This window comes from Vidua macroura, chromosome 2 (assembly GCF_024509145.1).
Source record: "Vidua macroura isolate BioBank_ID:100142 chromosome 2, ASM2450914v1, whole genome shotgun sequence".
In the NCBI taxonomy this organism is placed as follows: Eukaryota; Metazoa; Chordata; class Aves; order Passeriformes; family Viduidae; genus Vidua; species Vidua macroura.
The window spans coordinates 17,641,039-17,663,650 of record NC_071572.1 but is presented as its reverse complement, the minus strand read 5'-3'; the positions used below and the strand labels follow the sequence as shown (position 1 = coordinate 17,663,650).

Genomic DNA, 22,612 nt, shown 5'->3' with positions numbered 1-22,612 from the left:
CATGTTGTCTACTATTCTCAAGAGAATTTTCCTTCAAAACATAGTTACAATGGTAGCTCAGGAAAAGTAAATTCAAAATTCTGCACATGATTAGGTCTGACTCTGTAAACACACATCCCTCTCAACTGCTTGTGCAGCAAGCATAGGAGGAAAAAATAATGCTGTTCTTGTGATGTGCATGTTATATTTACATTTTTATTTCTCATTAAAATATCTACACATATATATGCAAAGCCTATCAGATGTAAAAAAAGGTTTCAGTTCTGTTTTGCTTCTATCAACAAAACTTGCAGAGGGAAAGCATTTTGAAGTGTATTGGTGTGATGACTGATAAATTTATGAAGGGACATATTGAAAAATATAGAGTAATCTTACTGGTACTATTTATGATTTTGGTATAATATATATTATCATATGAAATATCTTCTATGAATAAAGATTTTCCAGACAGCTTTTTATTATCTAAAATCACCAACCACTGAAGTTCATCAAAGCAATTTTTTAGATATTTCTATATAATTTACTGTCCTGAGTTATGTATGATTTCTATGTCATGGGGGAAAAAAATTCCTCTGTTTTCCATAGACTTCATTATATCATATCACCATGAAGAATTAAAGGCAGTCTCATAACTAGTTTAGCAATTTTATTCTATCAGCAGTTGCTCCTGCCTTCTTTTCTGCAGAATTCGAATCAGTGCATTCCTGGATTTATAGCTAAAGCTGTCCCATATAAACTCTGAGACTCATATATACTTGAAGATAAATATAAGCCTAAAGACACATTATAAACAGAAGAAACTCAGTTTCTAAGACCAAGAAATAAGGGTTAATATTTCATATCATCCATTAATTATGGATGATGTATCCTCAAAGATGCAATGACATTTTATAAGCTCAGAACTGCAAGTAACTATTTTATATTTAAATGTCTGAAACAAGAACATCATAAAAAGTACAATGACTTGTGAAAAACAGATACAGGCTTTTGTACGTATCTTTAATAAATGCTATTCTTGAGACCTCTCTCAGGTCTGTCTTGCTCTGATTAGTCAACATTCCTGTTTGGAATCACATCTACCCAAGAGCAAAATGAAAATGAAAAACAAAGAAAGAAAAGTTATTCACCTACTGACATTGTAAAGCATCTTCCCATTGGATTCAAAATCTGTATCAGAAATATTCTGTCAGGGCAGCAGCACACCTCACTACCCCACAGAGCAAAGGGGGTGAAAACTGAAGCTCAGAGGGGGTCATTCACAGAGTCTGCATATTGGGCAAGCTGCTTTCTGCAGCTCTCATCAGAGTGAGAATATTTATCTACATTTCAAGGGTGGTAAGTCCTTTTCTATGCAGTTCAGGTATCTGACTAAAATCCAGTCAGCTCATACATTTTCCAACTCAAAAGCATAGTGTTGCCATTTTAATGTGCAGCTGAAAATCCTAAATTTAATGCTTTGTAGTATCAGCAGAATTATTTGATAAAGCATTCCTTCAGATAATATAATCAAGACAAATATTATTAAATATTTTTCTTTTAGAGGAAGAGTAGATGGTATTTCTAAAAGAGTGTTCACAAACAAATTAAAAATGGTAATTTCAGAGAGATGAAGATCTTATTTGCTGACTTTGGAAAGCTGGGATTAGGAGAGTAAGCATTTTCTTCTTTCCACTCCCTGCAGAGAGTTTAGAACCTGAAAGCTTTTTTCAAACTCCCCTTTAATAACCAGTTCTTGACATAATGTTAGTGTTGGCTCTAAATGAACCTCAAATAATTGCTGCCTTTCTGAGTTGTGACTAGCAGACCACCAAGCAGAAGAATACAATCAGGCCGATTTTAATGGGACGCAGACAGGGAGAAGTAAATGAAGGAACATACACAGAAATCATACAGTAACTAGGAAAAGGAAACAAGTAGTAAATAAGAAGTGGTGATTTAATTTCTGCTATACAATTTTGGCCTCACTGGAATTAAAAAACTATTCATGAGTACATTAGACATAAATGACTTACATATTATTTAAACTGGTATTTTTTTAGCATCTTTGATGAACTTGTATATATTTAGCTGCCATTCTCTTTGAATTTACAAATATCTCTTAGATAATCCACAGCATTTGAAATAGGGTTACATTTAATTGTGGAGATTGCAGTTAATATTTTTCTCATCACTGAAGGAATTTTGATTTGGAAAATGAACCAGTTCTGTTTGTTTGGTTCAATGCAGCACTTTGACAACTTTATTTTCAAATGACAACTCTGATGTTCAAAGGATAACACAAATGTTTGCTGTAATGCTGGTACTGCAGTATATCTAAGAACATAAAGCAAGCTGAAAGTGGGCTTCCAGTTTTGGTGGCTTAGTAACCTGTTTACATGACATTTCTGTAGGACTACAGAGTGAACATTTTTTTGAGGCAGCAGTGGAATGACTCACGTCTGGCTTACAGCGAATATCCTGATGATTCCCTGGATTTGGATCCCTCTATGCTGGATTCTATTTGGAAGCCAGATTTATTCTTTGCCAATGAGAAGGGAGCAAATTTCCATGATGTCACAACAGACAACAAGTTGCTGAGGATTTCTAAAACTGGGAAGGTGTTGTACAGTATCAGGTAAACCAGTTAATTTTATTTTTTTTCTCTTCATCCCTTTCTTTCACTTTCTATTTTTCTGGATGCAATGTAGATGTTAATTTTTTGTTTTCCCATGTGTACAACTAAAATGAAACTTAGTAATAGCGGGGTGGAAGGAAAATTTGCCTATGTTTCTTTGCTAACATTTTACTTTTTGCGAAATAGTCTCTAAGTGGCACAGCGGTCACTTCTTGGTCTTGTTGAAAACTTGAGGCTGTCTAGAACTTTAATGGTATGCCTCAGTAATTCCCATTAGCATTAGCTCAAGTCACTCCTCGTGCAAAGAGGAAATAATCTCTTCAGTAGTCTGTGGGTTGCAATTTAAAAGGAAAGGGGAATATTAATTTAAATGACTGCTCAACACTTTAAATAAAAACATGCTTGAAATGCAATAAATTTGACATGCAAGTCACTGGTTTACTGGATGTATCTAGTCACATTAAAAAAAAAAACACCTGGAACTATAGAAAGTATTCGTTTTTAGCACTAAGAATATTGAAGTGTGTGTCATGTGACTACCATTAGCTGAATTAATAAACACTGACAAAATATGATTTGATATGACCTGATGAAACAGGACATAAGCAGAAAAACAAAATTGCATTCCACAGGCATAAATAGCAGCACACAACCTGCAGTATTCATTTGACATTCAGCTTACTGTGAAATATAATTGCTTAATAGACGTAGCCAAAGATGCAAAATACTCTATTATTGCTCTTAGGATTGTTTAAAATTAAGTAATTACTGGAGTTTTTTTCTTCCTGGGGATGCTTCTTGATTTTTTCCTTTCTTGCATTGTGGAAAGTAAACATGATAGTATTTGTTTAACAGGTTGTTTAGTGAATTTGCTCATTTGTAAAGCAGATTAGTTTAGAAGGCAGTTATTTCTGATGGGATATTGTGGTTTTGACTGCATTTTTATTAAGGAATTACTATTGATCCAGGCTCGGGATAGCTGTGCTCGTTAGGCTGTTAAATAAATAAATATTAGCATGGAACTTCATCCACTTACATAATTCTTGTGGAAATTCCTTGATAGGAGCCCAGTAATATTTGGACAGATGGAGCAGGGTTACTGAGCAGGGCTTCAAATTGCTCTACCTGAAGAGTTTGAGAAAAATAATAGGAAACAAGGATGGTGCCAGCACTGGCAGAGTGATAAATATGCTGTCACTTACAAATATTTCCTGTTTCATCCTGAGAAAGGAATGAATACATCTGTTTGATTGAATGACATCAGACACCATCTTATTGGAGGAAATAGTGCAGTTGGGTGCTGCTCTGAATGCAGATGGATAGTTTTTCTGACATTTGCTCATGCAGCAAAAGTGGTATTTTGAGCTGCCATATCACGTTTGTAAAATTCCCACACCTAAGTGCAAATTAATTTGAAGCAGAATAAGCAGAATTCCAAGAGAGCACTACGCAAAGCTCATCGCCTCTCACTTGTTTCGCACAACAGTAACAGAGTAACCCGGCACATCCAACGTGGCACAGAATTTTTTAACACTTTTTGGAGTATGGAAATGTGAAATTAGAAATACTTGTCTTTACTCTCTAGATACTGGGCTAGATACTTCTATTCAACATCAGCTGCTTGTAGTTGTGCTATGCAGAAGAAAAGAATATTTTAGTGATTGGTTTCAGTACATTGTGAGTGTTCACTATTACACCAATAGCAGTTTGCCTGTCATTGTGATATTTACCATTTAGCATTTAGTGTGCTTTAAGTATTTAAAGCACCTCACAAATGCCTCTGGGATGTAGCAGGTAGGCTGTTTTGTCATATTTTCAAATTTAACAAAATCAAGATAAAATTAATCTTGTATAAATACAAACTGTTCTTTGCATACAGTAAGTTTAGAAGCGCTCCTGGTAATTTGTGGGCAAGAAGCAAGAGGTGTGTATTATATGGCAGTGGTATCCCTCTTCCCTATATACTGCACCAAAAACATGAAAATACACCATACAGGAGGCTGAACTGGCTTATGCTGTTAAGTGCTCTCAGGGGCCAAACCTGCCCTTTCTGAACAGAACTTGGAAAGGCACCTGGACCAGTTCATGGTCCATATTTCACCAAAATGAGACATTTGGTGTAGGATATGGGTGCTCAGAAAAATCATGAAAAGGTGAGTGAGGGTCTGGGCCATGTATCATCTCCTCTGCAGTGCTTGGCTACAGGAATTATCTCGCCCTGTGGTAAGCATGAGGCTCTTCGTCCTTCTCTTGTACAGCTGGTCAAAGAAACAAACCTAACACAGCACAGAAGAGGCATAATGTAGATTTCCATCAGAGTTTGCCTTATAATAATCATTATGCTCATACTTGCAGATTCCTACAATTATATTTAATTCCCTGGGGGTTGTTACAGAAAATAAAAAGTTGTTGATGGTTGATGTACCCACCTCTGAATCATAACTTTAGGAATCCAACCCCATTTTTATATGTTTGCTGCATATTCAGATGATTACCTTTTTTGATCTCAGATAGCATGCTGTGTACACCCTCAGGCTCTATAGTTGGGTAACTGCTCTGCACCTTTGGGTGCTGCAGGGAAAACTAGAGCCTTGTGGAGGGAACCCAGAACTACTTAATACTCCAAATTTATGCTATTGCCACTGGAGATGCAGCAACAGCTCTTAGAGGCGCATGCATTTTGAGGAGTCTGCAATTACAGCAAAGTTATATTCAGCAAGGCACTTCACTTTAGTCAAGATCAGCCTCAGTTTCACTCATATACAACAATTGAAAAACTGTTAAATAGCTATAACTTTTATTTTAAAGCACTCTGTAGAGAGCAGTCAACAAGAAATGTTTGTAATAGCAGTGTTGAATAAATTAGTTTGTGTTTATATTGTGTGCTGAAAAAACAGTACGAATTCAAATCATAACCTACACAGTTTCACCCCCTAGATACTTGTGACTCATCTGCTTCCAATCCTTGACTGATTTCTGCATGGATTGGATTTTGGAGGGGGTTCTGCCCTTGGAAAGTGTTGCAGCACGGTGTGATGGTAGCAAGAGTCCTGTTCCAGGCACTCACATTTGGTATGACACCTGCATTTTGCATTGCACACCCCACTGCACGGGCTTTGTGTTCCAGGGACAAGGATCGTGTCTTCTCTGCTCCCTGACGACACCTGGGACATCAGGAAAATGCTAAATAAACCCACAGAAGGCTTTATATTCTCTCTGAGCCACCCATTTGTGCTACCTGATTCCCACAAACTCATTTCAGGCTGCCACCCAGCTCAGAATATTAGCATCTGCCTAAAGGCTTATTTTAGCAAAATGAGAGAAAGTGGTTTTATTTAAGGTTTGTGGCTTTTTTTTCTGCATTAATTGCCTCCTTCTCTTTTTAATATTTTCAGTGCATCTCAGCCATATGAGATTGATTCAGAAGGTGATATAATTCAACCGTAATATTGATCCACAGTATTGAATCTAGAATATATTGCTCAGGAAGGTAAAAGCATTGTAAATTTATAAATATTTATAATTTTTATTTTAACTTGCTGCCCCAGAAAACACTCTCAGTTGAGCTTTGCTCTGAATTGTAGTGCCAGTGTATTTAGTCAGAAATAGTTACAAAGGAGATTACTACATATTTTTTAAATATGAGAAGATTTTAGAATGTGTTGTATGATTTAATGAGAGAGACACTTGGAATTCTAGAGAGGAGATCTGTGCAAATTCACAAATTACATTTCTTCCCCTATTTTTGCTATTCCTGTTCAAAGAGCAATTAATTACCTAGGAAGATTTTCCTTAAGTCTTTCAAAATACCTGTTTTTCTGTCTTTCTTTTTCTTGCCAGTGCCAGAACTGTTACTCATGTAGACAATTAGTTCCTTGTGGTTTCAACTATCGACCTAGTTTTAATTGTAAATGTTGCTGTGGCTGAGGGCAGAGTGTCTGCTAGAAAGCACTTCTGTGCTGTGGGGCACTAGGAAACTGAGAAGGCTCAAGCTGTTGGATTGCTCTGTTTGTGTAGCTGTTCTGGGAATGGTTACCAGCCCTCCATTCCACAGCAAGTAGCTGACAGTGTAGTAGGTACATCCCACCAGTGGGAGCTGGTACATCCCAAAGCCCTCACCTGCTTATGCAAGCAAAGAGAAGTATCTGTGAAACAGTACCTCTAATTGCAACGCTGCCTCCCATGCCAGCTGCCTTGCTCAGGACTTTCCAAAATCAGCTCTTCCTGGTGTGGCCAAGCACTGAGGGACAGAGCATTGGGTTAACTCACTCCTGCACCCCCACGACCCCACACAGGTCTAGGTGTTAGATCAGGAGTTATGACTGCCATGTCCATCACATAAATCATCAGAAGTAATCCACAACACTTTTATAACCCAGATTTTCTGAGAGAAACTTCTGTGTTTTGTACTCTCCTCTGTACTCCTGTTCTTTGCCTTCTGGGAAAGAAAAGCATGTTAAGGAAATACATAGGTAGCACTGCTAATCCCTCTGCAACAGACTGCTCATGGCAAAAATGTTCACTATCCTGCCGAAATATATTGCTTTTAAATAAGATACAGTCTTGGATTTTTTGCATAGCTACTATAGAATATGTTGCCATGTTGCAGCGAATTCAGGTGTAGGTTTTCTAAAACAATTTTGGGGTACAGACTTTATCAGCTAAATGATATTGAGGACCCATTTATACCCATTATGTGTAAATCTTCATTGTCCCAGCGCAGTCTAGCCTAGCAGAGTTGTAGAAAATTTTATGTTCTACAGCTCTGTGTGTGTTCTGTGCTTTAATTTGATGACTTCAATTTTATTTTACAATCTAGTGTTGGGATTTAAGAGGATTTGGACTTTACTAGCAGCATTGTCTTTCCATGTGACAGATTGGCAGAGGTGGGATCATGGAGACATTTATCATGATTGACATGTCTGTTTGCTTATTAAATTGCCAACTCACACAAATATATCTATTACCTCAGGTCCTATCAGAATAACACTGGTATTGACAAGGTGGTGATTTTCCCTTGGAAGTGAATGTCAATAATCACAGGGACATTTTCACTGAAAATTATTTCATTCTTGCATTGGCAAAATGGTACACTGCCCCATTTTAACTGCCCTGACATTACAAAAGCATAAAATGTCTTCATATACATCCAAGTAAATTTTCTACATTTAAACCAAACCAAAACATTGAAGAATAGTCAATGGAAATGCTAACTGAAATAGAGAACATCTAAAACACTTTGGTGTTTGACAACTAATATGTACTGTGGGCTGAGGCCTTATAGGGCTACAATCATTAAACTTTATCATGCTGCACAATGTTACTGGGACACAGACACTTCCCAAATGTGGCTGTATGCTATGTGAATCCAGTGAATTTGACAAATTTGTCTTCCCATAAGCATGATTACAATAATAACAATGGTTTCAGAAGCTAAAAAACTGCAGCCTTTTGTGGGACAAGCAGCCGTTCTCATTACAGCTAAACCCAATGTCCTTGAATTATCAGTAACTCTGTGTTTTTCACCCTTCCTTTTGCTTTCATTTTTGCCCTTACTCCTGCCTCTCCTTCTAGCCCCACTCCAGCCCCTTCCTTTTGGGGCCTTTTAAATAAATGAACTCAGATTCTTCTCATCTTTCGGGGTTGTTTCTAAATGCTCTCTTTAATGCACCACCTATTTTCTTCTTTCTCATTCCCTCCCAATCTACAGATTCAGTCTAAGGATCTAGCCCCAGGTTTCCAATACCTTTACTTTCCTGTTTTATCTTAAGTACTTGCTTTGCATAACAAATAATAAAATCTACTAAATAAATAATAAAGCCTAATGTGGGTACTTTGTTATGCAACTAACGTAGCTATTGTGAAAACCCCATTGATTATACTGCTTAAGAAAAGAATAATTTACATTTTAATGACACAAAATTAGTTGCTTTTCACTTCATAAGGCATTTAAAGCAAAGCAAGGATATGGACATTATATCTGGGCATATACTGCCTCACCTCTTCTTCTAAGGCCAGGCACATCCCCAGATGAGGCAGGAGAGCACTGGAGGTAAATACAAACACAAGAGGCGAGCTGCTTAGACCAAAGGGCAATGCTGCCAAGAGAACAAATGGCTCTGAACTGGTCATAAGTAAGCTCACAGAGGAAGTTACAAAGTTTACAGCCATATACACCTTGAATTCCTGCAAAAATATTCCAGCAGATATAGGGACATGCACACTAGATACCATGAAATGAACTTTGATCATTTTTGAAAGGGTTGAGAGGATGTGACTCTGGGTGATAGCAGATGATCAGACTTGATGGCAGAAATGTCACTTCTATAGCCCTCTGTTCCTGTGTCTCAATTAAAATGAAGACTTTGTTCTGAGTAAAAATGTGAGAAATGATGCTGGAGACCAATTTGTACACGTGAAGTTGATCTTGGCTGGCAGGATCTAAAATACTGGCAGGTGGCTACTTCTGGATATCTGTGCCAACAGGATGATTGCACAGCCAATAGACATCTGTGTACCACCCTCCTCATGGCTATGGCAGTCCTTGACTGCTGGTGATCAATCACTTCATTTAACCAGCTAAAGGTTAGGCGTAAAATGATACAGGTGAAGGAACCCTTCCTAAATGGTACAAAAAAGCATGTTTTCCTAGAACATGGTCCCAGGGATAAAGGTCTTTTGCCAATTGGATTGAAATATATGGCTTAGAACAGAGATGTCATCATGCCAGGAGGAAAGCAACACCATACCAAACACACACTGCAGGAAAACTAAGATAGAAAATGACCGAGAAAAAAAGAAAAGGTGAAATACTGTTCCTCATGTAAAGGAAAGAGGTGCTTACAGAATTTAACTGTTACATACAATCACACTTGAATTTAATTTCATAGATTTGTTTGAACAATAATTGGAAAATCATTTGCTGGCAGCTCATGTGCTGGCATTGTGTATCTGCAGACAGTGATTGCATTACAATGAGAAGTGGGATGCCTGAAATGAGAACTCCACCACCCCGCTCTGTGCCAGCTCCTGTGTTGTTAAGCAGTACATGAAGCAAGGCAAAGCACTGGAGGGAGTGAGAACATGCTCAGAAACAGCAGTACGTGAAACTCCAGCCTATAACTCACATTTTCTCATAGCGGAGAGGGTTCCACGTTCCTCTAAGCTCTACTTCAGCCCATTCTCACCTGGCAGAAATGCAGCTGCAGAACATGACAAATATTAGAGAGGAATTTCAGGACTCCTCAAAAATAAGAAAAAAACAGTCAGTTCAACTGTTCCATTTAACAGGACAAAGCCTGTAGACTGTGAAAATTACCAGAATTGACATTCAAAATGATGAGTCAGGTCCCTGAAAAAATAATGAGATGGACTACAAAATGAAAAGACATTTAAAAGAAGAATGCCACTGGGAATTTTTTTTGCTGCTTTCTGATAAGTGATCGGTGTGCGTGCCCTTCTTTCAGGCACCCAAGAGAGGGGGCTGGGGGGAATATAAAGAGATTTTAGATTCTCCTCCCTGTTTCAGTGTCACTAGCCTGAATGGCATTTGCTCCTGTGTCATGCGATGCTGTCATGGTTGCTGTGCAACTTCATCTCCCCTGCCAGTTTAATAGGGAACTTTATCTGCTTGTGCTTAGGTAGTATTTTAATGTTATTTCAGCAGCTACAAGGATCAGGAGTTTAATCTTTCAAAGAAAAAAAGTACCACTAAAATAACTTTATTGTCAGCTTGGAGCTTTAAGAATAATACCAGAAACCTTGCAATTTACAATAGCACCTTTAGATTTAACAATGCTGGAAAAAAAGAAATCCCACTTGTCTCACTAAATCCAACACTGAGGGGTTTGCACAGGTACTAGTTTTGTGATAAAAATGGCACGTAGCCAATGCTACCAGTGATCATGCATGTGCTATTTATGTTCTGGTATTTGCAGCATAAAATCCTAGATTGTGAAATCTCCTGTCCCAGCAGCTGAGGTGCAGATGGGCGTAGTGTGAAAGAATGAAAGGATAAGAATAGAAACAAAATGTTATTTTTAACATGATGCCTACTCATGGTGAGGCATTTATTGCTTTTCATGCTAGTGAGGAGATAATCTTGGGGTTTTTTGCAGGCGGAAGGGATTTATACCCTTATCTACAGGACTTTTTAAATTCCCAATAGTATTTTTATACATAATAGGACTGATCCTAGTTATTTATTATTACAAAAAACTCTGTGAGGAGGCTGTTATTCTGTAGCCCACTCACAACCAATCTTTCCTGCAGAATAAGTAATGAAAAGAATACTCCCCTGTCATGATATACGACGCATTATAATCCCCAGGGCCCTTCTCTTGTGGTACCAGTCTCCTCCTCTGGGATGAGATGTCACTGGGATCAGGGGAAGTTTTGGGTGTCTTGCAAGACATCAGGCTAAGGAGTGATAGCTGCTTGTAAAGGAGTGGGTTAGAATACAGTTCAGTGGTTGCTGCAGACAAGGCAATATGATAAATCTCAGTTAACATTACATATTCTCCTCAATTTATTTTTAAAAAATCCTGGATTATGTAATGTGTAAACGCAATTCCCTAAGTGTTCAACACAATACTAGCAGTTCATTACTTCAGATTTGTGTTGCAGACCACTCACAAGCAGTCTGTCTGTAAAGTACTCTGATGTGTTTTTGTTGCATTGTGAGATTGTCAGAGAAGTGGGGTGATGGTTGGGAGCCCCAGCATTCAAATCCCTCAAGTGAAAGAATGAGATTGGAAATCATCTTGAGAATAATCTACTTATAAACATTTTATTTCTATTGAATATTTTTATTTTTTAATTTTTTAAAATTCAAGATCCTTACCCTCTACTGATGGGACTGCTTCGGGGATTAGTTGTCAAAGGCAGACTGGCCACACAACTCAATACCATAGAAGGAGGTGGGAGTGGCATTTGAAGGGAATTGGTAAACAGGAGAAGGAGGGGGAAAAGGGTGTGAGGATAGACCAGGAGGCACAGGAAAATGTTTGGGGTCTGTGTCATGTAGGTGTCCCTGAGAGAGATGTAAGGTGGATGGGAAGGCATAGGAGGATGTGGGGAAAATGTCTCCGGGCTGGAGAAAGAACAGAATAAAGGCAGAAAACACAGTATCTCAGCCCAGTACTGAGCCCAGGACTTGGTGACACTGCACATAAATACCTCTGAGCCCCTTGGCTGCACCTGTGTGCCACTCCTCCACTGCCTTTTCCTCAGAGGACGATGGCTGGATGCAGCAGCTGCATTCAGGGCAGCAGCCGCAGTGCCTGTGCTGACTTCTGCTGCTGGCCCATCTGGGGCCATGGTAGTTCACACCAGGAGAAAACACTGACATTGCAAAACATGTTCAGGTGTGAAAGATAACCAGCATGAGGATTTCTGATTAAGCAGTCAGACTATTAATTTTTTCCCATGAGATGCCTTATTTTGACTTCTGTGATAGCGGCTGCAGCCTAGAGGACCTTGCCTTCCTGCCTGCAGAAACTGGGGAATGCAGACCTCTGAGGGATGCTATAAGTGGCTTCCTGGGGTGACCAGACATTAAAGGTTTTGAGTGGGGCTGGGAAGAGAGACAGGCCCACCAGCCAAGTCTTAGTGATATCTCAGCACTTTATAGTGAAACCAGGGGATCAAAGAGGGACATTTGAATGAAATGCTGAGTGAAGAAATCCCAGCAGTGCCTTCTGCACTTTGAAGGCATTTAAGGTGTCAGGAAGAGGGTCCAAAACATAATACAGAGAATGCTGCCCTGGAGTACTTGGATTATAGCCCTGTCTGTGCTACAGTGCTGCTCAGTGACATTATTTATTTATTTATTTATTTATTTATTATTTTGTCACAGTGGCAGCTAATTGTTCATTCTTTGTTTTCTGGCTTTGATTCTGTATTTTGTTCTGTTCATACTCTTATTTGCATTATTCCAGGGTTTGATTCTTCCTTGGCTGTGGGTTGAGTGAGGGAGCAGGGAGGGAAAGAAGAGAGCAGCTTTTTCTCTTCTCTGAGGCAGCTTGCTGTCCCTGGCACGTTGCCTGGTGTGCTGAGGCACTGGAGACGTGACTCTCTTCTGCTCCCTCATGAGCCCTCTCTGCTCAGCTGGAAAATGTAATGTGCTCAGCCCCAGAGCTTTCCGTGAGCCAGCTGTGCCACCTGGGTCTGGCTGCTGTGGGGTGGAGGGTGCTCAGGTAATGGAAGGCAAAATCAAGTCCCTGGTCAACTTCTTCTCACTTCAGTTTTACAGATGGTTCATAAAGCACTTCCCATCAGTGTTTTATGGTTCTCCACCACCAATCTGTTGTTTATGCATCTCAAATGCCTTGGTGGCAGGATGCCTGGAAAATAAAATAATTGTTCTGTAGCAGTTTGTTCTGTTTTATTAACGATTAAAGTATTCATCAGTGCAATTCCCCATTAAATTTGCTCTTTGCTACAAACCTCCAGGGGCCCTTCTTAAATTTGCCAAGTGTGAGACATTCATTTTGCTGAAATATTTTCTGTCAATGACACTGTTATTATCAGCAATGTGGGTAGCTATATCTACCTAACACTTTCCATTTATCACCCCTTATCCTTATTAACATAGATATATAAAAGTAGTGACATGGCACCAGGGTTTGGAAACATTTGCAGGCTCATAGTTTTACTGAAAAGGAGTCAGCTGATATAAATTGACCCACCACCATGGACTTCAGAGGATCTATTTCAAATTCCAGCTGCTGAACATTTAGTATGTAGTAATCTTGTTGAAAATCAGTGGATCTGTGGATGATACAAGGCTCTAACCACTTGTTTCAACACTTGCATTACTGCTGCTAAAAGGGACTAGAGGCAAAGATGTTAATTCTGAATGGCTACTGTGCTGAGGTGAACAACAGGTAGAGGTAAAAGTATAACTATAAACATGATGTCTTGAGCTACTCTCATCAATGCAGCGAATAGAAATTGTTTTTCATTTTTTCAGGGTGAGAATAATTGTCTTTGTGAAAGACAACAATGATTAGGAAGAGAAAGTAGGGCATCAGGCTTTGTGTGGACCTACAAAATGAGCCTACATAATTTTCTTATCTCACCTCCATGGAAAAAAAATTGATGAATCTGCCTTATATCAATGGAGATAAAAGTATTTTTTCCTTGTGAATCTTGAAAGCTGCAACTGGGTGTATTTACTTTCTCATAAAAAAAAAAAGAAAATATTAAAATAACAAGGGACCTTCCTGACCATGTATATGGTCAAACCCCCAAATTACTTGAATTTTTGAGGAGTAGAAAGGGCTGAAGGAGAAAGGAAACCAAGTCAGTCTGCAGTCCACACCTGAAGTCAGTAAAATCCAAGGGGTGAATAGCCTACTTCAATGAATGCAAATAGATGACATATTTACAAAGGCTGTATTTGCATAAAGGCGTGTTTGAAAAGAGCTTAAAACATCTAAGTCATATTTAGAAAATTACTGAAAAGAAGGGAGTTTGATATAGCTATGTTTCAGGAAAGAAACACAGGCACTGTTTTGTTAATGCTGGGGATTAGCAACTTAATTAGCTCAATCTTTAATGCCGGAAATTACCTAGCGAAAATGAGACTAGTTAACATTTGCAAGGGCTTAAAATATTTAAATCAGGAAAGGACAGATTTTCAATAACACTTGCACATCTACTAGATAAACTTTTTCCTCTAGATGAAAATTTTATTTTTTTAATATTTCTTCTATTTGATACCAAAGGTTAAATGTGAGTTTATTTCCTATGGAGATGTTGACACTGGGGACCGTTTTTTATCTCACTGCCACATAAATGTGATCTCCAATTTCCTGATGCTATCATCTTGTTTGCTGAAGACTGTGTCAAGATGAAAATAGTGTAACTTTTACTAGGTAGCCCACATGTAGGCAACAGCAGTGATGTTGAATGTGATCTTAGATCTGGGTAACACTGTCATCGCAGGCCCCCAGCCAGGTAATAATTAGCATTGACTCCATGATTCTCAGAAGCCTGATCAATCTCTTCATTATACTATATTTATTAAGAAACCCATTGCTTCCACTGATGGCCATGACACAGGTGGACACAACTGGTCCTTCAATCCAAACACCATCACCATTGGCCAATCAAGAAACCACCCTCTGGTAAACAAATATCCATAACACATTCCATATGTGCACAACAACAGGTGCAGCAAGTGAAGATAAGAATTATTTATCATTCTTTTCTCTAATCTTCTCACAGCCTTTCCCAGAACGATGCCTGGGAAAGTTGTGCGTTGTTCTCTGTGGCCAGAGAGCTGCTGCCACATGAGACAATTTTGATCTCAGTTACCTGAATATCATCTTTTTGTCACAGTGATTTTATGGCTAGAAGCCCCAGCCAGGTGGTCTTCAAAACTTCACATGGTGAAAAAATAGACTGAAAGACCTTGAATCACTTGCACATGGTAAGAACCACAAAATCATATTGGGAGACAGAATTTAGTAATGTATTTCTCTGTAGAGATCACATACATTTGTGGGACAACATAGTTTCAAGGTTATACTTCTAAAGAGGTGACCTGTGGGTTCACTGCATAACTAAAAAAATACTGTCATTATACTTTGTCAATGTTTCAGTGTCCCTTCAAATCAGACAGTCTTGTTACTGCCCTTCATCATAAATGGGCACAGAGGGGCTTTTTTTTTGGATTCTATGTTTCAGAGTGGAAGTTTTTTGTGCAGAATGTAATCAGAAAAATGTACTTTAAAATATTATTAAAATAAAATCCTAATAGTTATACTGTTTATCAAAGCTAGTTTATAATTAGGCCATCTCAATAACTTGGTTAGCTAAAAATGGTTTCTTCTCACACACACACAAAAAAAAAAAAAACAAACCAGAAGATACAGTCTTGAAATAGATTTCAATCAAATGTTAAAAGGTTAAATCAACCTTAAAAACAAAGGAAGACAGAAAGAAACATTATAAGTATTCCCATTAAGTAAAGTTATGCTTTATCTGGGACAATAACAACTGAAAAATTAAAAGGGAAATATATTTTGTATTATTATGTTCCTTTAGGCTTACTTTCATCTATCTGTACTTTTTTAATGCAATGTGATTTTTTTTATTGAATAATGTTTTTTTCCTTCTTTTAGTGGCTGAGCAGTAAGAATGAAGGCATGGAAATGGGACTCATTCCAACAAAACAAAAGCACTCTCTAAAAAAAACCCCATGGTTGTTGTTTCCTCTTTTTTCTTGCTTTTCCAAAATAAAACTTAAAACCATGTGTCCCATGACCAGGCATTTCAGTTTTTATATTATTTGGTTCAGTATTGTACACAAAACATTCACTGGTGCATTAGTGGAGAACATATCTTACTAACCTGACATTGCCTTCTCTGCCTCTGCTCTGCTCAGCCAGGGCAGGCTGTGAGTGCCCACTTTGCTCACACATTTTTTTCTCCACAGCTCAAGGGGGATATGAGCCCAGCCTTTGAGGTGTTAAGATTTGGTCTTGATCCTTTGAACTCTAAGTATGGGGCTTTAAATGAAACCTGTAGATGTCTAACATGTTTTTTTTTTCCCTCTAATTTTAGGCTTACTTTAACCTTGTCCTGTCCCATGGACTTGAAGAATTTTCCTATGGATGTACAGACATGTACAATGCAGCTAGAGAGCTGTGAGTGCCCAATTGCATTATCTATCAATTAACGAGTTTTTACCCTAACATTCAGTGATTAGATTGTATTTACATCATCACATTTGTGTGGTGAGACTCAGTATTCTTGTTTTGTAAGGGAATTGTGTTTATGACCATAATGTGAGGGTTGCCTGTTTCTGTGCTGCTCCTTCTCCCTTATTTTTCCCTCTCCTGGGTCACACCACCTTACCCATCAGAGTTGCATCTCTTCCACAGGTAAATACAGCAATGCTGTGTGGGAGAAATTACTAAATCTCAGGAAAGTGAGAACAATTATTACACAGCCAGGGATTTGCTATGTCCGATAGAGTTAGGCTCACTTTTGGGAAATGGAAGTGACGTACCCCATGAAGCAGAGGTCCTATTAGTGATACCTCAGCTGGTGTGCTAAACCCAGGCAAGGTATGGACTGGGGAACCAGCACACACCCTCCATGCTGTGTCGCTGCCAGCACACACCACAGCACTGCCTTCACCTGCCCAAGTAACAATCAGGCAAAGCCAGGAGTGGCTCAGGCTCTGGCAGGTGCCAGTGGATCGTTCCCAGTATTCAGTAGGTACCAGTCTACCCTGATTTTTTTTTTTTTTTTTTTTAATTTAGGGGAGAAAGGACTTAGCTATGGCTATGAACTGTGGACTGCCACCAGCCTTTGTGCCCAGAGAATCTTAGACTGGTTTGGGCCAACAAAATTAGTTTTTGGTGGCCAACCAGGGCAGTACTTCAGAATATAACAGTGTTTGCTTCTTGCTTTTAATAGAGTAATGGTGTAGTTATAGCAACCGACAACTAAGAGGAATCGTGCTGCTGTTAATCAAACAGTTTGAAAATGTAACTGAGATAACACATATTGCAGTAAAAGACATGCTTCTCAGACGTTAGAACATTTGCTCTTTTCTGGTCAGTTGCCATCTAATAAACTTTGATTCCTTTATTACAGTTGGCTACACCATGAATGATCTGATATTTGAGTGGCTAAGTGATGGACCTGTGCAAGTTGCAGAGGGTTTAACCTTGCCACAGTTTATTTTAAAAGAAGATAAAGAACTTGGTTATTGCACAAAACATTACAACACTGGTGAGCATTATTCTATTTTTTTTCTATTAATTGTTCCAATGGTGTCTATTGTCAATTTGTAATGGAAAAATAATTGAAATTAAAATTTGATTCAGTCACACTTATTTTTCAATCTGAATAGAAAAAAAATCACTCTGTTATTTTTTTAATGATTTAATTTCAAAGTTCCCTTTAATTTCATTAAAGTATTCTAATGTCCATAAAATCATGGAAGTATTTAAAATATTAAAAAACTGATAAAAATCGAATTGTTTTGGTATCCTTAAAATGAAACATTTTAGCAAACTTCCTATTTTATTAAATATAGATTACTGACTTTTAAAGTGCTGATTTTTCTGAACCTAGTTTATTTCTCCAGCATATCAAATTGCCAATAAGGAAAAATATTTAATTCTCACCAGCTTTTTTATGTCGTCTAATTTATGAGATGTAGCTTGTGAAAAAACAATGTTTTCATTGCTAATCGGAACAGTGTAGAGACATGGAATGTTGGGAAATGGTTTCTTTAATGCTCTTAAGTTTTTTTCTTTCACTTGCTCTTTAGGAGTTTATAAGGCTGTGTTTTCTAGCTTTAGCTTCACAGAGAAGAGGAAATGCTGTTAAAATTTTGATTTAGCTGCTTGGAATTTATTTAATGGGGACAGCATTTAGAGAACAGTTTTCTGGGTGCTTTCTGGGATTAAATATAATCCCTCTCATCTAAAATAGCTTTTTCATCATTTCAGCATAAGAGCTGATCTAGTTGCAACAAATACATTTGTTTCAGTCTATGAAATAACAGAATGTGAGATGTTCTGCCTCTGCCAAAAATAATGTCAGATTTATTTCTTATGAAAATTGTTGGATTTAATTTTTAAATCCAGCCTCTCATTTTGTACCAAGGAAGGAAAACTTTGTAATTGGTACCTCCACTACTGTCTTCTCTGTAGTTTGCTCCTTCAGCTTTAGTGTGAAATTTACATGTGGATAAAACTTATTACTCAGCCTTCTCCTAAACTCACTGTCGAGGCTGTGCCACAAATATCTGGAGAGCCTCTGACAGATGGTGCTACTCATGCCATTGCTGCCACAGGTGGCCACCAGACCCCTTCCCAGTCCCCTTCTGTATGGGCAGACTGGTCAGGAACAGCCTCTGCAGGTCCCAGCATCTGCCTTTCAAGTCACAGCTCACTCATTATAGAACTTCTGGGGTGTCAGAGGGTATTATTCAGTCTCCACTCCTTTCTTTGTCAGCCTCTGCATTCCCCTTTGTGCTGACTCTTGCACCCACCATTCAGTATTGTAGACCACCAGAAAAATATAGGGCCATCACAAAAAGGAGCAAACAATCTAATTTCCCGTGAAAGGGTGAACAAGGAAAAAAAGCATCTTCGTTCATTTTCCAACCAACACGAAAGGGTTTGAAACCATTAGCATGACACTTTAGGAATGAGAGGCTTTCCTGTAGTCTGCCTGGAGTGAGAGCCCTCACAGTACCTAACCCAGAGTAATTCTGAGAGCAGCACAGAGTGATAGCATTAGTAGCTGATGAGCTGTTGCAGCTCAGGACTCTGCATCTCCTGTTGCACAACTACTTCCACTGCCAGCAACCCGAAACCTCTGTCCCCCAGGACTGCTGTGCAGCAGCTATCGCTTGTTTGAAGAATCCCTCACCTCCCACGAGAGACTGGTTTAGGTTTCCTGGAGTCAGACTTTTAGCAAAATTCAAAGTAAACTTTGAGTTGATTCTGTGAGTTGATTCTTTGACTTGATGCTGTGATACATAATCCACACACAGAGACAAATGAGATTGGCAGGATGAGGAGTGTGATCTACCCTAGGACTAAGAGTAGTAGTTTACAATTTGTCTGTTCAAACATGATTGCTTAATATCATGCCTCTAATAGACCAAAATGCTATCCCCTTTTAATAGTTAACATTATATTTGACTAAAGTAAAAGCTCATTGAATTTTGAGAAAAGAAACATCATGTTACATTTTCTGGAGGTGAAACAATTGTGCTAATATTCATTTTCTCAGTTAATATGAAGAACTGTGCACAGTATACTTCAGTGGTCCCATGCTTCCCCCAAGCTAGTATGTAACAAGTGGCTGACTCATGTTTGTGTATCAGGATCTGCTTACAGCATTAGGTTAGGAAACAGGCCACACATCTAACTTATGTTCAGAAAACAAGATAAAAATGTGCAAAAAGCATTTATGAAAATAATTTCATGTTCTAGGAAAGTTTACATGCATTGAAGTCAAGTTTCATTTGGAGCGTCAGATGGGATACTATTTAATCCAGATGTACATTCCTAGCCTGCTGATTGTCATTTTATCCTGGGTTTCTTTCTGGATCAACATGGATGCTGCTCCAGCCAGAGTTGCACTGGGTATCACTACTGTTTTGACAATGACCACGCAAAGCTCAGGATCAAGAGCTTCCCTCCCAAAAGTAAGGAAATAATTTTGTACTAAGAATTTGCTCTTAATGGGAAATGTTTGTGCTACCCTTTGAAATTTCAGGAAGATCTGTGTAGATATGCATCTGATAAGGATATGTGAGAAAGTGGTAACAGGGTGATGTTAAATTTGCAATACCCTTCCTTGCGTTTGAATTAAGGAATGTTTCTGCTGTTTTGGTGGATGGCTGAATGGTGCAGCAGTATGAATTTTAAATGAGTTTCTATTAGTTTTGACACTTATTTTTGAGTGTTTAGAAACCAGAATTTCTGAGATGTTTAGGTATCTTACTGGATTTCTTTCAGACTGGGGACTTTAAAAACACTGGACTGTTAGACTCTCATATATCTTGATGTTTCTAGATATGGCACTTCATCCAATGAATATATAAATATATCCCCCATTAATATATATATAAAACACATGTTTGTAACATATATGCAACTAGAAGATTTCTTCGGTGAACCTTTTTAGTGTGGAACTGCTGGTGTCTTTGTTTCACAGCAGAATTTGTCCATATTCCATTCATTCGAGTGTTAGCTAAAGACCTTCATCCTATCTATGCACAAAAATATCCTCTCATTCAAATTTTGTGGTCTCTTTAATCCTAGCCGGATGCTGTAGATGAATTTACAGATTACAGACTGGATTCTCTGTTTAGTCAGGCTGACAGCTCTTTTTAGCATAGGCATAGCCCAAATGCTTCTGATAACAGCATTCCCAGCCGAATTTAATGTGCAAGCTCAGGTTTTATACAACTTTCTGGAAGGGAGTTCAGAGGTAGGAAAGTTTGCGATAGTCTAAGGAGTTGTGAGATACACTCCCTGAAGAGTCATTTTTCAGCTGTCCAGCATCAAAGAGACTGGGATCATCATATCAATGAAAAGCACAAATTTTGAGTGTTTGTGTAGATCACAATCCATTCCAAGAAAGCAAACTGTATATTGTGGTGCTTCACCCTCAGTATCACATTTGGTCTCATTCCAAATATGCAAGTTGTTCAAGTGGAGGGAAACTTCAAAAATATAGGGCAACACCAAAAAGTGCATGGATTGTCTTACTCCTTTGTTAGTAATGAGAAAGTATCACTTAAAAACCTGGTGAGTACATTTAGTTCAGCTTCCCTTATTCACTTAGAGAGACGCATAATTTTCCATGCAAACTGAAAGCTTCTCATATATTAACTCAGAATTTCAAACTGAAAATTTATTGAACGTTTCTTCAGACAATTCAGTCCATATTACCAGTGAACATTCTGAAAATCATTTCTGAAAAGATAATCTTGGCAAGAAGCATACAGGCTCTTCAAATAGCAAGTTTGGAGTCTCTGAAGTCTGTGTCTAGATGACACAACATGAATCCATGTGAAATATTCCAAGTTTCTCATAAATTATCTGGCTTAAGAAGTATGGATAATAGAATCACTGTAGTGGAGATTCCCACCCACATTTCCTACTGGGCAAACAAAGTCTGATAAAAGGCTCTGCAGTGTTAGAGTACCCCAAATGCTTTAGAAGGTGTTTCCATCATAGGCCTTTGATCCAGCTGAAATGTTTTCCCTTTTGCATTCTGTTGTGCTTGAGTAGAAAAGTATTTGTTTAGTGGAACAATGGGAAGGTGCAAAATATGTTGACCGTGATATGTTGATTATCAGAGAGGTTCTTCTCCAGCCTCAGGATTAAATAAATTTATCTCATCAGCTGTCAGAGAACGGTGGTGCTCTGCCCATGCTCCATCTTCTCCTATTCTGCTGTGTTCCTTTGCCAGAAAACAGGCACTAAGAAAAGTATCTCACCAGAAAGCCCAGTACAACTCATTTCAGTCAGGCTGTTACATTTTTTTTTTCTGTGTAATTCAGCTGAGCTCTATTTTATAGTTTTGATCTCTATATGTTAGTTAATCTTTGTGGGGGCTTTTAAAGGTGTATCACTTGACTTAAAAATGTGGTTCTAAGTAAATGTCAGCATTCCAGACAGCTGATTCCCACTTTGGATGATTCTGGTGCTTGGAGAAACATGGGCACCATTCAGGTCCTGAATCACCACTACCTGATTACTTATACATAGAAGCAAGATTTTCTTGCTATTGCTGTCCCAGGCATTTAGCTATTTTAAAAACCTGTCTGTAACTTCATATGAAAATTGTATTTATTAATAAAATATGTCCAGCTGTAATGCACTTGGAAATAAAAATATGAAAATAATTGAATCAGATCAGTGTCAGATCTGAAGCCTCAAAATTCCTGTTTAGAAATAATGGTTTTCTAAGCCCTGTCTACATATTGCCAAGACACACGAAGTTAGGCTGCCAATGAAACATCCATTTAGAAGTTGCTCCTAGCATGAATGTCTAACAGAATAAGATATTTCAGGAGGGTTATTTTTACAAGAATACTGAAAAACACAGATGCAACTTTGCTTTGTGAAAGCAGCCTAGGATTGAATACAATATAATTTCCCCATCTTTCTTTGTGTCCTGTTCTTATTAATATAGATTTATGCAATTTAACTTTAATTTACCCAATTTCATGCCAAGAGTTTCTTCCCATTCTTCTCCGTTTTAATAGAGCTTTACCACAGAAAACAACAAATTATCACAACTCACCAACTTTAAAGGGAATGAAAGACCAAGAAAAATTGTGATAAGATTCCTTAGGGTTTTTGTCTATTTCCAAGTCACTATCTAAATGACTGAAGTGTTACTGTTTAGAAGCAATTACCTATGTATTATTCTGAACCCTGGTGTAAGATAACACAACAATGTTCTGTTTGCTTAAAATCGCTCTTTTCCATATTAATAATT

General features: G+C 38.2%; 1 protein-coding gene across 5 annotated transcripts in view; it reads left to right on the top strand.

The window, feature by feature from the left end:
- The window catches only part of GLRA2 (glycine receptor alpha 2), a 121,605-nt gene that overhangs the window by 29,328 nt on the left and 69,665 nt on the right, over positions 1 to 22,612 (top strand). For 4 of the 5 annotated variants that reach the window (XM_053971629.1, XM_053971627.1, XM_053971628.1 and 1 more), the window contains exons 4-7: positions 2,391 to 2,614; positions 16,187 to 16,269; positions 17,228 to 17,365; positions 19,588 to 19,802. In XM_053971629.1, coding sequence (XP_053827604.1) covers positions 2,391 to 2,614; positions 16,187 to 16,269; positions 17,228 to 17,365; positions 19,588 to 19,802 — 660 coding nt within the window. The remainder of the gene's footprint in view (positions 1 to 2,390; positions 2,615 to 16,186; positions 16,270 to 17,227; positions 17,366 to 19,587; positions 19,803 to 22,612) is intronic. The other variant, XM_053971630.1, reaches the window with a different exon arrangement.